We start from the raw sequence: 16,907 nt of genomic DNA, 5'->3' as shown, positions 1-16,907 counted from the left end.
ACAGGCATATAGCCTCTCCACCCCTGCAAGGACACAGCTGGACCATTAGTGCATCCTGCTCTCATCATTACCACAAACACACATTGATGTTGTTAAGTCCATGCTGCTGAGAAAGAAAGGCCACCCCAAGATGCCATATGATCGACGGTAGAGCAGATATGGCTCTTTTCACTCACTGCTGGGAATTCCCAGGTGTTTAAATGGCCACAAAAATCTAGATGCTTCCTCCCACATCTAAGTTGTTGTGTACCTCTTCTGTGGAGCCATCCAGAAGAACAGACAAATGGAAGATGGAACAGAAAGCCGCTGAGGACACTGTCCCTCACCCTGGCTGCAGGGAGCCCCCCTAGGGTTGTCAACATCTCTATGTCTTGTTCTTGTCTCATGTGCTCCTTGAGTCATTCAGTTCTCATCTGCATGGTCTGCACACAGCAGATCGTGCAGAGTGCTGTTCCATGATCATGGGCCATGGTTACTTATGATTGGAGTTTTCCTTTAGTGGGTCTTGTCAGGACCGATGGGAGTGTCATGTGCAGCTCTAAGGCACAGAGGTCCAGAAACCTGAGATCAGCAAACTATCAGATTACCAAACAATGTGATCAGTGCAAGAAAACCAGGCTAACCCTGGGCAGGCATGATTGCAGTGGCCCTGGAGCACCACTGAAATGGCACACCGTGCCCAGTTCATGGAACCAAATCCAACCCACCGCAAAAAGAAATCACAGATCTAGAGGAACGGTTGTTTTCTTCTTGGAATTTTTAATTCCACAGCCATCAGTGCCTTTGTTTCTGAAATAATAAGCCTAGATGAAGAGAACCTAACACGTGTTTCAGTAATGCAAGGTGATATCCAATACTGACTAGGTCATTTTGAATCTCAGGACTAATAAGTAAAATATTTCGATTTTCTAGCTACATACATGAAGAAAATAAAATAACAAACTACAACATTTTGGTTTTTTTAGTTAAATGATTTGAAATCATTGCTGAGATGGTTTTTGATAATGATGAAATGATTTATTGGTTCAAAAGTCAATGTCTATTATACAAGCATACACACATGTGTAATGTGTGTATACACGGCTAGATGCTTATATGTGTGCACATATATACACACATGTACACACACTGTGCTGTGTAAGTTGTGCACATGTGTGTGTGTGTGTGTGTATGTGTGTAGGGAAAGCACACAAAAGGATGAAGAACTAGCAGAATCAAAAATGGAAGAAGAGAAGGAAGAGAAGCCAGGAAGGAGAATTCTCAAGTTCATGTCTAGTAAATGAATACTTGTCTGAGGTGTAGCCTTAAAATAGCACAGATTAGGATTTGATGATGACTTGGGAGAGGTGCCCACTTTTTTCTTCCTGAGCTCATGATCTTGGCTTTCAAAGCATTGCAGTTTTTAATGTCCCTTAGGTGGGCTTTGTCATGAAAATTACACCGCAGATCTTGTGATTCTGGATAATGCCTGATGGATGTAAACAGAGCCTTCCTGTCCCTTCTCACCATTTGTGGTAAATCAGAAGTTACCTAAGAAGTAATGACATGTTATAAATTAAGGTTCCATTTGTGCAGTAGAAAATCTCCAACATGTACACAGAACATTTGCTAAGAATAAATGGATACTTAAGCAGACATGTCTGTGTCTGTTTCCTTCCAATGAGGCTACATAGCACACTGCTTTTGTTTTGTTTGTTTGTTTTTCTTGTAGGTTTGGTGTCTTCTTTTTTCTTTTGGTGGTCCTGGGGTTTGAACTCAGGGCTTCACATTAGTTTGGCATATGCTCTACCACTTGAGCCATGTCACCAGCCCTGTTTTACATTGGTTATTTCTGAGATAGTCTCACTTTATGCCCAGCCTGACCTGGTCACGATCTTCCTATTTGTGGTTCCCATCTAGCTGGGATAACAGGCACACATCACCACGTCCAGACATTGGTTGAGTGAAAAGGTCTTATGATCTTTTCACTGGAGTTAGCCTCAAACTACAATCCTCCCAATCTCCACCTCTTGAGTAGCTGGGATTATAGGCAAGAGCCATAGGAGAAGACTATTATTGTCTTTTTTTTTTTTTTTTTAGTAAATCAATGGGTGTAGATCTCCGTTCTTGTGTCATCTAACACACACACACAAACACATGTGCATGCCCTCACATGGAACAGAGTCACTGCTAGCAAACTGTTTACTACAAGTATTTCCACAATGAAAGACAATGTGCACAGAGTTTTGCTCATTGACCTCAGTCCTTTTGAATAATAGCAGGTTCACTGAAGGGCTGTCACCTTCTACACTCATCTTTCCTGCCTTACAAATTTGATGACAATTCTTTTCACAGACTTGGAGAATTCAGTCATTCCTTGGTATTGAGTCTGCATCTTGTGTTTGTCTCACCATCAAATAATTGAACTTCCCCACAACCCCTCCTGCTCTCGGGCATCCAGAATTTCTAACCCTTTTGCCTTTCTTAGAAGACTTTTCTTGTTTCTCACTCTAGCTTGACAGTTTCTCTTGCTATACTGTCACCAGGTGAGTTCATTCCCTTCTCCATCGGCTTGTTAAAATTTCTCTAAGCTTTGATTCTTTTTTCATTTCCGTACATCAAAACCTGATGACCAAATCAAGGCTCACACCTGAGGGAGCCCCAAGTTCAATGAGCAGGGTCCCTCAGCTCAGCCCCTGTGAGATGTGCTCCACAAAGAGCTCCAAGGGGCTGGTCCACTGTCTACTCTGTGTGCTGTGATGCAGGGGAGAGGGATGTCAACGAGCTTGTCACTTCCCCTCGTGTCGCTGAGACCATTAGTGCTTTCTCTACAATTCTCCCTGTTGTAAAGTTCAGTGGAACCTTTTGTAGGGTGTGGGTTAACAGGTAGATCCTGAGCTCACCAGGCATCCCAGTCCAACATTTCAACCATCAGGCCCACGAGTCTAAATGTTCAAGAAGTTTCCCATTGAGGTTGAAAGGTGACGCGTCACTGTACAGCCACTTACAAGTGCAGCGAGCAGCCTTTGTGGTTATTAATGGCACCACCTGTCCCCTTCCTATTCTTGCTGCCATCACAGTCTGTGGAGTGTACGGGTCCTGCTCACTGAGATGCAGTTGTTTCTTAGTTCCCAGTCCATCCAGCAACACAAATCATCCTAATTTCCTGTCAGCCTTATTTCCCTTGTACAGAGGGAAATGAGGAAGAAAATGAACATTTTATCAAGAAAATGTGTGCTATATTTGAATTTGATTCAAGCGCCTGCCTTTACTACGTTCAAGTTATTTCTATTTCCCTGTGATGAAAATGAATTATTTATTTCATGACACAGGGATATTTCTTATGTTTTCCCACATCTGCACATTTAATTTAAATCTTTCCATGCCTACAATTACCCTACACACTTCCCTCTGTACACCCCTTCCACTCTGAGGGACTATTTGAATCCCACCTTTCCATGGACTATTCTAGGATGACTTCAAGGGAATCATTTCTCTCTACCCTAGACTCTGACAGCATCTTTGCATCTTTATTACTGGTTTGTCACTTCTCTATTCAATAGCTAATGGACACAGTCCCTTGGCTAGATCCACACCCAGTACAGTGATAGTTTCTGGCCTAAATTTCAATCTTCACCCAACAAGGTAAGTATCATCAACACCAGTTTACTGTTGGAAATCCAAAACCCTGGAAATTTGAGCAGTGAACCCAAGGGTTCAGCTACAATGGGAAGGAGCTGATTTTAACCTCTCTTCTCTCTCACCCCAGGCCAGTTCTCTTTTGACAACCTGAGATGAATTGCAAGGATGACAAGGAATTTGCTAACTAAATAGAAGACAGATGTTCTGGTCAGAGAAAACACATAGAGACAAGAAACTGAGAGTGGGATTCTGGTGGCCCTCAGCCCAGTGTGCAAAGGAAGCAGTGCCCTGTTGACAGGGCTCAGGTCAGGCCGGCCTCTGAACCATGCCAAGAAGCACAGTCTCATGCAATGCACATTAAGCAACATATTCCCTAAAAGAAGTGTTTCCTGGTCAGATGTTTGCTCATGGCACCACCTTCCACCTGACCATGGAGGCCCTAGAAAGCAGCAGCAAGGACTTCATTCAACATTCTACCTCAGTGTGCTTGAACAGAACTCAAGACAATTTCTGTTTCATCATATAGCTATTAACAGAACACAAAATGCCAACTCTTTCACCTGGAGGAGGGCTGATGGAGAAGTGGGATATTTTCCTTTCCACTTCTCCTTCTTAGAAGAGGCCCTTTACCACGAGGTGGTTTAGCCCATTATCTCCAAGTCTCTGAGCAGACAGACCCAGATGACCCTGTGAAGCCCAGATTTGAAATTCAGCATCACCCCTGATCTTTCTGGATCAGCCTCGTGGATGCCCCACCAGCCGATTATGAAGATTCTTTTCTTTCTTCTGTTTTTTGTTTTGTTGGAGGGGGACTGGGGTTTGAACTCAGCGTTTCACACTTGTAAAGCAGGCAATCTACCACTTGAGCCATACCTCCAGTCCATTTTGACCTGGTTATTTTGGAGATGGGTCTGGAGAACAGTTTGCCTGGACTGGTCTCAAACTCCAATCCTCCTCATCATTGCCTCCCAAGTAGCTAGTGTTTCAGGCATGAGTCACAGGCCCCAGGCTAAATATGACATTCTGAATGAAGACTAAAGAGTCAGTATTGAATTCTGAAATAACATGATTACTGAAATGGTAATCACTTTTTTAAAAAACTTGAAATCATAAATTATAATTAATTATGGTTTTACTTCTGTTAGTTGCAGACAGTCTGCTTTTAGGTGTTTAACTTTTCTTTTAATATTATGATTTTTATTTTCACACAAGTTCACAGCAACTGTAAAATAAAAGCTTTGAAAGTCTAGCATAGAAGTAACAATGTTTTTAGAATTCAAAACATTTGAAGCTCTTTTTCGAGCATAGACTTCGAAAATGAAGACAAGTTAAACCAATTTTATAAAAAGTTCTTACTTCAAAATACTGTGGTAAGCACAAACCTGAACCCTTCTTGCAAGCAAGCACGGTTTCTTGGGGCAATAGCCTTATAGCTCGTTGGAAGAATCTCTTCATGTGGTACTCACTGTGTGAAGGACTTCCCATGTATCCCCTTGTTTGCTCTATTACCAAGAGCACTTTGGGGACAGGGATCAGAAACCAAGACAGCAAACCTGCCCTGGGTCACCAAACCAAGAATGGAGCCCAACTGTGAGTCACTTCAGGTCTGAGTTACGGTCTTCACCCAGCCACTGTGCTGAGCTGTCTGTGGGTGGCAAGGAAGGGAGACACAAGACAAGGCATTGCCCGACAGTGTCCAAGGTTGGTAAGCATGGCCCCATGGCACGGCAGGCCAGTTCTGGCAGCAGAGACAGAAAACTGGCTTTTTTCCTCAGCCAAGAAATTGGGTATCTTGGGTCACTTTGCATGATATATTCGGGATGCTATTCTCATATTGGAATAATACAAGCATTGCGCTAAGAGATTTCTCAGGTGCTGTCTATTCTAAAACTTACAATTTCCAAGATCGACATCTTTATGATGCACAATACACATTTATAAAGAAACTGCTCTCTAAAGGGACTCAAGTCAGAAGATCGTTTCTTTACTTGAGTAAGGTCAAAGCCGGGAAGTGTAAATATTCTTGGCCCCTGCTCACTGAGGAGACCTACCCAGCCAGCATGGTACAGACCAATGGGAAGTACACCAAGCGTATCTCACATTGTTGCGCATGTATTGGGTTGCAGAAAATTACCTTGTTCTCCTAACCAGTCCTCCATGAAATTGGGCAAACTTTCAGAATAAAGAGAAAAATTAGACATTCATGACTTGGGCAGAAACTTTAAATGAAGACATCAAAGTGTACAATGGTTCAATTGCACACCGGCAGTGGTGGGGAATACAGGGTAAGTGACTCTTACCTGAGGCTGACTGGCACAGAATTGCTACGACATACCCTTGAAGAGACTGTACTTTTAGCAAGCAGGCTTATTTAGCAGGGTTAACTTAAATGTAATTTTCTGTTCTTTCACGGATGAAGGGCCACATAAAAAAAGAAAGAGGGGTGACCACACAGGTAATTTGAATTTTTAGAAATCCCAATCCCTATAAAAGAAATTTTGTTTGATTGCCTGCTGCCTTAGTCATTCACAGAAAATGTATTTTTTTCAATAAAACAAGGTTAAGTAGCAGGAATTTCACAAAACAAGCAAAGATTCACAGCAGAGCTGCAGAGTGGCACAGACCAAGACTGGGGATCCTCGCCAGGGGTGTTATCTTTCCCAGTGTTCCCAACTGAAGAACCATGCTTGTCATATTTTCCTTTGTCACTCTCAGTCTGATCATTTTTATGGAGACTAGGGAAATGCATACTTTATTCAGAGCCACCAGCATTCAATAAATCACTAAATAAATTATAGACACTATTATTTAAAACAAGTTTTTTTTTGGGGTGTGTGTGTGTGTGTGTGTGTGGTACTTGGCTTTGAACTCAGGGCCTCCGGCTTCCCAGGCAGGTGCTCTACCACATGAGCCATGCCCCCAGCCCGTTTGTTTTCAGTTTGTTTCTCAGCTAGGGTCTTGGGCTTTTGCACAGGTCATCCTTGAACCAGGATCCATCTATCTAGTTGCTGGGATTACAAGTATGCCCCTCCAAACAAGTAATAGTTTTCTTTTAAGAAAAAAAAATTTATCAGTCTTACTGAATTTCTGGTATTGATTTCATTCAAATAAAAGCTAATGAAGAGGAACTACTGCAATAAAATGTCAGGCATTTGTGAAAAGACCTGGAAGTTCTGCTTAATTTCAGACAATGAAGTGCTACAATGGGATCTCAGCCTCCTCAGAGACAACTGACTGGCCCTTCCTTCCTGAGGAAAGAGACTGGGTATCAGGATCCCCACCATGGTGTGTTCCCCAACAGAACTAGGATTGCTGCTGAACCTTCACAGTGGCCTTCTTGGCTCCTCAAGGTGAATTTCAGCAGGAAGGAGCCTTTCCTCAGAGCAGCTTGTATAGACAGTGCACCTCAGAGGGAGGGGTCACCTTGTAAAGTTGATCCTCACTGTAACCTCTGCTGAGTACTGCCCGCCTGCTTCCCAGGGCTTGTAGGGTGGCAGCATCAGTTCCAGGGGCCCCTTTGATGCCTAGTGGGTGGCCTATGTATACCCAGAAGGCTACACATGGAGAGCTGGGACCAGAAGTTTGCTCGACCGTAGGCACTGAGAAATCCCTGGAGGTGAAAATAAATATAATTTGAGTGATACATGCCAAAGAAGGCTGTCAACTGTTGTTAGAAATCCTTCATTTTGTAGGATCAGGTGTGATTGCAGCTACTTCTCTATTAAATACTGAGTTGGAGTCAGGGTTCAAGATTTGGGGTAATCTTCAGTTGACAATTCTATCTACAACTTACATGTTGTACATAAAAACACTGTGTATACACATTCCAGTGTTCACATTTAGCTGATAGTTTCATGATGACTTGTTATTTACGCCATTATCTATGTTACATAGGTGTGTGTGTTACTTATTTGTGTTTTCTGATAAGGCCTGCTGTTTATTCCTATTTTAGAAGATTTATACTACCCATTACATAAATATCACACACAAAACTTCCATATGTGGCCGATGGTAAGATTATCACATGACTTTGTAATAAATCGTGCTGAGAGGGCGGTAGGAAGACATCTCAGCGATATGACCCCAGAGAAATGGAGCTGAGTCCAAAGCAGGAGAGTCCTTGGCCTCACCAGGTGTCCACTGGGCCTCACCAGGTGTCCACTGGGGTTCAGCAGTGCTGGAAGAATGCTTGGACCACACCAGAGGATAAACATGACCTTCATATTCCTGACACTGTCAGTAATGAAATGTGATTTTGTTAGATTTAAATAAAGGAAGAAACACAACTTTCCACTGTCTTTGTTCAAATTCCTGCTCTGCTACTTGATAGCAGTGAGGAGTGACATGTCACCCCTTTCTGTCCCTTCTGTCACACCTACATCATGGGCAATACTCAGTGAATGCCATTATTCACGATCATCTTTAGAAGGCCATATCACGCAAATAGCTTTTTAGAAAATAGGCTTTGATTAAGCTAAAAGTTTAAGAGAAAGGCTACAAAATATGGCCTTTGAACTCTAGTTCAAGGCTCAAGAAAAAGAAAACTTCATACACACTCACTTGTGTGTGAGTCTATAAAATACTCCTTCCTACTTGGGTTATACTTGCTTCCACAAAAAATACGGAGGAGTGTGCACTACCCAATAGGTTTGTAGAATAAGATTACTGAACTCAACTTTAAAATGGAAAAGTGTAAAGGAAACGAAGCCAGCCATTCTGTGGGTGTTTAATCCTTCCATATTGCCAAAAAATGTCATGTTTCCTGAAACCACATGACTAAGCCTGAATTGTTAACCCGATGTACATCAAGATGGTAGAACAAAGAAATGTCGAAAACTGAGACAGGCTGGAGAGTTCAAATAGTCAGCAGTAAAGGCCATGCAGGTCCCTAGATGACCACTAGAACAAGAAGACCTTGAAAGAGCAGCTAGAAAAATTCAGGTAAGGTCCACAATTATCAGTAGCCTTGTGTGTCATGCTGAGCTGTTCTGCTTGAGTCGAATGTTACCACTAGAGAAAGCTAGGTTGAGGGCAGACAGCAACTTTCTGTGCTAGTTTTGCAAATCTTCTGCAAAATGAATTCAAATGAGCAATTAGAAAGCTATGAGGAGGCTGTAGTGGCACACTCTCTCTGTGGGTTTGGGCAGGTGAGTGGAAGGGTTGGTTTCAAGGAGTTTGTTGCTCACTGTGTGCCTCTGTAACTTTCCTCATTAGAATACCAAGTCACTTACCTATTAAGCAACAAGTTGGATAAACATTGTAGGTGTTAATTGACTCTTCATGGGTTCTTTGAAGCTCGCTTTCAAAGCTCCAGTGTCTTTGAAGTCTAGTGTGGCTTGATTCAGATTGATTTAATATCGAAATTGTTCTGGGCTACTAGGAACAATAGAGTGCAGCAACAAAGCCTTTGTTTTGTCCCTTGAGTATGATCATGCCCTGTCCAGGCAGGAAAGGAGTAGAGTTATGCTGGTTACTGAGATAGAACCTCGGACTTAAGATAGTAGAGAATAACAAAGACCTCCCGACATACTAATCAGGCAAGAGTCACCCTTGCGTTTATCACTACTGATGGGAAATTCTACAGCCTGTTTGCTCTGCTTGTTCTAAACCTGTAGTGTTTGTCCATCTGGATTATCCCTACAAGTTTCATGTCAATTTAATTGACATTAAATTGGGCAGCACGGGACTTCTACAAGGCAGCACAAAACTGAAGACATGTACAAGGAAGGCAAACAGGAACTGGGAGGGAATGAAGGTGGTCCACCAGGACTGAGTGAAGGAGAGTGGGGAGGTGTGGAGGGACTGGTAAATGGGCTTCTGGGCTCTGCAGAGGAGGCCTTGCAGAGCAGGCCGAGACTTGCAGAGCAGTGCGTTTCAGGACCCATTTCAACATTTTAAAGTCATTCACTCATTCTCCCTCTCCCACCCTTGTCTAAGCTGCACACATTTGGAGCACAGTCACTGAGTGGTAGACAAATTATTCTTGTTTTTTAAGTTCATATTTCAAAGACAGCGACTGCTCTCCCACTTGTTTCCTGCCAAGACAATGTAACCCTAAGCACTTCAACCACTGTGTCTTAATTTAGAAACTATAGCAGGCTAACTCTGAGATCAACTTGACTTTCATTCTTCTTCCTATTTCTAGAGTTACAGGTTAGTTAGAGCAGATGGCATCAAATCACTTCACGAAAGAAGAGCTTAGATAGCTATGCTGCTACATGGCTTTTCGTTGCCTGAAAATCATAATTCCTGGTCCCTGTTCCACAGTGAACTGGAAATGGCAGCTCTCTAGTAAAGTAGAGCACAGATAAAATGTCAGCCTGGACAACATTAACTTCTGATTAGTGGACAAAGAAAAACCTCCGGCTCCTGTGCTACACATAAAGGCCGTCAGATTCAAGTCACCCAGCAGCTCCACACTTCATGTACAGGTGATCTTGGCACATAGCATCCCTCACTGTGCCGAGACTTAGGGTACCATAGCCATGGCAACTGAAAACCCACAGCTGATTTGGTAATTTCGCTCCAAAATTAATGAAAATGAAGCTAATCCTATTATTGTTCTTCACAATTTCCCAAGTAGCTTTTGCCTGGAGTGACTTTGCTTGTATATTCTAGCTTTTCAAAACAAATTAGTGGAAAATTACATGTGTGTGTCCTCACTCCACTAGCAGCCATTAGCACGGTCCTGATGTCTCTGCAGTGTAAACTTGTGTTTGAGAAGAGGTCAAGTCCACCCTCCTCCGCATTTTTCTTGCAATTCCAGGATGGGTAAATCTTTTGAATACACCAATTTTGGCCATTAAACATTTCAGAGACTGTCACTAAAATTAGGGCAAAATAATAGTCTTTTTAGGATAATTCGTATTATATGCATTTGTATAAATCTTGAAAGAGTGCTTCAAATAATTCTGTTTTATATTTTAAATGTGTCCATGTAGGACTTCATGGTTATTCAGGAAAACCATCTTTATCCTTTTTTGCCTCCACAAAGCAGAATTGAATGAGGAAGTTCCATTTAAAAGCAGTGCTACATATGCCATGTCAAGATGATTCGTTTTGTAGTTATTATAAGTACCAAGTGTTAACATCCCCCCCAAAAAAACCCAAACACAGTCTTTGTGTTCACTGCCACTCTGCAGTTGGAATCAGGAAATGCTAACTCATTCTGCACTTGCCCCCCACGCCTTCCCCTACTCCCCCCCCTCCCCGCCCCTGTGCTAATTACCAAGCCAGACTTAGAGTCCATCCTTTACCCGAGGGAAGGTCATTCCCAATAGGGCAGTGATGCTTAACCTGGGGCTATGTATTTGGGGACCATGGTGCACTAATGACAGATGTGGTTGGAGACAGAGCCTCTGAATTCATGACAGTCTACCAAGGTCATTAGCACCTTGCCATCTCTTACCCATTACTAACCTTGGGAGATAAAGTAGTATGAGTCTATCCCAATACCAAGAATCCTACAGTGTGTTTGCACCCCGACAAACAGGCCCACATAAGATATCATATAAGAACGCAAGTAGACTGGATGGCCTAATAATGGCTGTTCAAAGGGAAGGGGTTATGCCAACCAGTATAAGAGCTTATTAGGCCAGAAGCACACAAGGTCAAATTTCCCACTGAGGCTTTCTCATCCAGTTCCCTGGAGAATATCTGGAGAGATTCCAGAGAGCTGGGAAAAGTACTGTATCCAAATCCAGGAATGGAGACATGGGGAGTCTCTAAGACTGGCTATATCATCATTCTTTCCATGACCCTTGGGTTGCAATGGGCCCACTGGACATATGGTCAGACGTGCTTTCCAGCACAGAGACACCTCTCCTCACACTCTCTTGAGTCTACCATTAAAGTTGTTCAGGAATAGTGTCAGAGAAAGTAGAGACAGAGACTAAAGAGAGAGGAACAGAGGACAGGAGGGGACTCAGTGGGGGTGAGAAAGCAAAGGGCAAATCTAATAAACAGAATGGCCTATGATTGTCGGTTCCCTGGGAAGACATCGGGCAAAGGAGGTCTGGCACTCAGTGATAATTCTTCCTTAGTGGCTGACCTTGGCCTTCCCTGTTTTTCCTATAGACACTGGTGTTGCCATCTGCATCCTGAGGACCCTTTCCTCCCTTACGTAAACTCTGTTTACAAAAAACAGTTGCCAAAATCTAGAGACGCTTGCAAATCTGCTCACTTGTTTTCCTACCTCTCCCCAGTCTGACATGTTGCAAGGCCATCAGTTAACACACAGTATCTCTAGAATTCATGTGACTGTTGCCTTTTTCAATTAATCATATAATTTCTGAGAGTCATTCATATACCTACTATTTCAGAAATAGACCAGAAGCTTGCAGACAGGGTCAAAGTTCCCACTGAAAACGTTCTCACTCTTTCACCCTGTGTGCTTCCAGTCTGTTTACTTAAAAAAAAAAAAATGGAACTTTAAAGTTGGATCACCTGATTGTCTTAAAGTGATTGGCGGTAAATTGGCACTCAATAGAAGTTTAATGAGTTAATTTTTAAAGAGAGAATTTTTAAATACAGCCTTTCTTTTCACACACAGACTTACCCAAGGTCAGAGGATTATTTGTGGAAGAATTCAGGGAAGAGTCGAGGCTAATCCTCGGGCCCTCAGGTCAGTATTTGTTCCCTCTAAGCCTGATCTCAGAAATGTGAGATGAATAATGATTTCAATAAGCAGTTGAGTATTTAAAGTTAAAATGCTGTAAAATAAGCAAATGAGTGCACTTGCTAATGCGAAAGTGTTATTCAAGGTGAGAAACACTGAAAGGTCATGGCAGAGATGTAGTTTACCTTTTTCTAACTGGAATAATAATAAGAAAACTTAAGGAAAGAATTTATCCACGGACATAAACTTTCATTTATTTTTGAAAATAAAGTAAAACTCAATTCAATTTCATAAGTGGCTTAAAATAGTCACATTAATACCACATTTCATATTGGATATCTTTCTTTATCCTTTTACTTTTGTACTGGAGTGAAAACTTGGACCTATAGAAATATTTTCCACCCACCCCTGTGTTCTCTTTTCTGTATCTGCATAAACAAACAGGTTTTCCTGTCCCTCGTTTGCCTAGCTGCATAGTCTCCAGTTGGCTCATAGTTGATGATGTGAAATAGATACTCAAGGCAGCTTTAAAATGCTAAAACGTTAAATAATTAAAACAAAAAAGTTCAATGTCTCACAACAAAAGACTTAATTAGAAACACAGGGTAGGCCTTTAGACATCTATTCTTTCACTTCTCCCTTTAAAATTGCACTTGCAAACACAGCCAAAGATGTTCTGCCACCAGCACCACCAGACTTAAAAAGACGGTAATTGCACAAACCCTGGTCTCTTTGGTCTCTACTAATGAACGTATCAGAGAACTGTCCAGCTACTGGTTGATTTCATGAACACAGTGGGTTAGCATTTACGTGAACTTGGTTTGTCTTTGACCCTCCTGTAGCCACAGGTGCATTGTCACAGGTGGTACCCACCCCCATTTGGTGCATCTTCTTGGTGGAGGATAAGAAACAAATCACCAAGTACCTGCAGCAGAGTCCATCACACTTGGTAACAGGAAGTAAAAGAAACTCCTTATTCTAAAAATAGATTCACTCTGAATCAGCTCCAGACAAATCCACAACCACAGCAGCTCACAGAACCAAGTTGCCTCCTTTTGTGTTGCTTTAATAGTCAATGTGAGGGTAGACAGAGTAAGTTCAAGTGCATAGGTAACATCTCTAGTTACAAATATCACTACAAAGACACCTTAGAAACTTGAAATCAGTCCAGTTAAGACGACCTTTTAGCAGTCAAAGTACACAAACTGACCACCACTCATGTTGGCCAGCAAATGACCAGTGAAAGCCATGAGAAAGAAAGCCTGTTGTGCACCGGGGGAATTCAAAGACACGCAGCTCTCCCAGGACTTACCATATGGATGGTGCTTCTGTGCCACTGATCTCCAGGAAATCGTACCCCTCCTCCAGCTGAAAGTCAGTAAATACCAGCGCGATGGTGTCCCCAGGCTCAGCGAGAATGGTCCATGTGCAGTCTGCGTTGTTTTCGTACTCTGAGGGGAAGTGAGGGCTGGAGATGGAGCTGCTGGTCCCCCTCAATGTCCCTCCACAGGCTCCTTCAGCTGCAGGGACATAAGCAAAAGGTCAGCCTATTTTTCAGAACACGTCATACCTGTGGACATCCTCAAAGTATCCCTCTTGACAAGTGACAAATACTTTCTGGACCCAACAAAGGGAAAATCTGAAAAAGGCCTATTCTGACCTCCTAATTTAGCTTTGTGAAAAGGCTCTCAAATACCTCAGAGTTAATTGCATTATTATCTGAGTGGTCACTGGGGGGAAGAATGGAATTATGGCTATCTTGGATTATCTTAAGGGTGAGTAAATTTGACAAAAAAGTGAAGTGTACTACATTCTGTGATTCTTGATTCTGTGATTTCTTCATGGAGAAATAAGGTAGACAAGATCACTGGATGTTTATAATTCTATTGATTAAGTTAACTTTATTTGACTGTATAAGTCATGTACATATATAAATATCTCTGCAGTATTGTTTTTATGCATGAATACATCACATGTACGTATATGATCATTGACCCCAGACAGAATTTTACTAAATGTTTGTAGTTTGTTCTACCTGATTTTATTCTATGTTCCAAAAGTTTTCTCAATGAAAGGACAGATGTAAAATAGGTCACAACAGTTTTAATATGTAAAAAGCTAAAATGTAATTGATGAGTGGGCTTGAAAGTTATGGAAGTCCAATGCTGTGATCAATAATATGTATTAATTTAAATTAACCCTTGAGATTGCACAACTGATTTACAATTCAAGTGGTTGGCAATCCAACCCCTTCAAAAGTGTTACAGGGGAAATACTGGCATTGACTCGTTCTAAATGTTCACGATGGCAGCTGATGAGCTGAAGCATTGCTTCTGAGGTTAAACCTCTGAAGTGGGCATGTGTGCATAGGACCACAGAAAAGCAGTGATACTCAGTGATCACTTTCCTGAATAGCTAGCATATAAAAAACTAACAAAAAATATTCCACTATTGCCAAGGGAGAGTGGGAATGTAAGGGGTAAGCTTGTTAGAGGAACACTGTATTCAAGCAAGGAATTATCAGACTGAACTTTTACTTTATGTATGGTAAACAAAAAATAAGAGAAAACTTAAATTGCGGGAAAACCTCTCTAGCACCAAGTGTGTGTGCCACAAGTATTCCTCTGACAGAACTCTTTTAACTTCTTCACTATTTTATAAGATAGTTTATTTGCTAAGCTGCAACATTTACACATCTATCCGTATAATAGTATTTGAGGAAAGGTTGCATGCTACTCTTTTTTGAGACAATGTAACCCAGGCTGGTCTTGAACTTACAACCCTCCTGCCTCATACTACAGAGTGCTGGGATTACAGATTTGCTCCACATTGCCCAACTCCATAATTAGTATTTCTGATGAGCAAAATACTTTTGAAATAAATTAATTTATTTCATTTTAAGATTTAGGCAGATCAATTGAATTAAATTATGTAGATAAAGCAATGGAGGTAGTGGTCTTCAAAGCTGTTTTCAAACATGCTTTACCTGGAAATATGAACTACTTAATTATAGCTAATCAATTATCTGACTAATTAGTTTTCAGAATTACATATAAATATATGTATAAAAATATATATCTCAGTGTAAACTTATCACCCAGTAGGCTGCTAAAGATGCTATAATGCATTTCTCAACAGCGTCACTAAATGATAAAGTTTTTCCTGAGTATAAATGGAAGCTTGTATGCTCATAAGTTAGATTTATAAGAGTGTAAATTGAGTATTTGATAAGAATCAGGAATGACAGAAGACATACGTCAATTAGCAAAGTATATTGGAACAAAGGAACCAAAATTTGAAACAAATAGAAAGTCTCATATGAGTCTATATTAAATTAAAGTACTTTTTAAAACAATGAATAAATTAACACAATAAAATTACAATATCTTATCTCAAACAAAATAATGAGTATTATCGGGACAAAAGTAACTTCATGAGTGAAGCAATTTACCTATATATTTCAAAATAAATAATTAAAATTAAATTCAAAATACAAAATAAAATGAAAAATATCTGCAACAGCATGGCAAAGTGATAGTGTGTATACTTAGTTATCATTTGAGTCACAGTTTTAAGAATAAGATAGTATGAAAAAATTGTGAATGACAGTTTAAACAAGGAAGAATTCCAGAATGATTCAAAACCAAACACAGCTTCAACCTCTCTTGTTGTCATAGACATTCAAATTAAAATCATTGTGAAATATCATCTAAAATCCACTTAAAACCAGAAATTTGGAAATGGATAAAAGCCAAGAGTAACTAAACATGTGGCCCATGCCTGTGTTCTCAGCATGTCGGAGGGAGAGGCAGGAAGACCTTGAGCTCGAGGCCAGATGGGCTTCACAGTGAGATCTGGTCTCAAAAATCCAAAACAAACAAAATAAAAAGTCGGGAGTAAGACTGAAGCAATTTTATAATCCTAATATTAATGTCTGTTAACGTGCAGCTGGGCGATTGGCTCACACATGATGGGTAGTAACTGTTCCTGTTTTTTGGAAAGAAGTTTTCACCTCAGCAGCATGCTCACATTTGCAGGATGCCTCTTAGGTGCCTGGTAGTCTGTCCCTTTCACTCAATGATTTCAAAAATGTTGGAACTAATTTTTCCTATTGTCCTTGTTCAATAGCAGTCAAAAGTGAAAAACTATGAACTGTGAAACTTGAAGAAAGGCAACAGGTAAAATAACATAATTGAGTAAACGACATTCAAATTGGTTGGTATATACTTTATTGCAAAGCAGAAAAGTGTATGACACTCTGTGTGCAAGAACAAAACATCAATGTAACTATACACTATGACTTTTAGGAAAAAAAAGATTATAAGAGGTGTTAAAAATCTCATGAAACTGTGGTATTACAATACTGTAAGTGATTTAAAACCCCATTTACAGTTTTATCAAGAAATAGCCTAAAAACTGAAAATTCCCTAGATCAATGAATAAAATTATGGAAAAAAAGCAAGGTGATATTTTGGGGATATTTAATTTAGAGGTGAAGTACTCATAAGCCCGTGGGTAAACAAGAAAGGGCAAAGCCATCGTTCACAGCTTTTTCTTCTCCATCTTCACATGCAGGTAAAGCTGTCACAATATTTGACTTCCACTGAATGAAGTGTAGAATAAGATTAGTGACAGCTCCTGGCTGATTATCATGGATTATGTCACGGTT

General features: G+C 40.9%; 1 protein-coding gene across 2 annotated transcripts in view; it reads right to left on the bottom strand.

Annotated features, from left to right (window-relative positions):
* Positions 1-16,907, bottom strand: part of Csmd1 (CUB and Sushi multiple domains 1) — a 1,661,894-nt gene that overhangs the window by 815,530 nt on the left and 829,457 nt on the right. For both annotated transcript variants that reach the window (XM_074055299.1, XM_074055300.1), the window contains exon 5: positions 13,551-13,758. In XM_074055299.1, the coding sequence (XP_073911400.1) occupies positions 13,551-13,758 (208 nt within the window). The remainder of the gene's footprint in view (positions 1-13,550; positions 13,759-16,907) is intronic.

Source organism: Castor canadensis, chromosome 14 (genome assembly GCF_047511655.1).
Source record: "Castor canadensis chromosome 14, mCasCan1.hap1v2, whole genome shotgun sequence".
NCBI lineage: Eukaryota > Metazoa > Chordata > Mammalia > Rodentia > Castoridae > Castor > Castor canadensis.
This window is presented reverse-complemented; position numbering and strand designations above follow the sequence as displayed.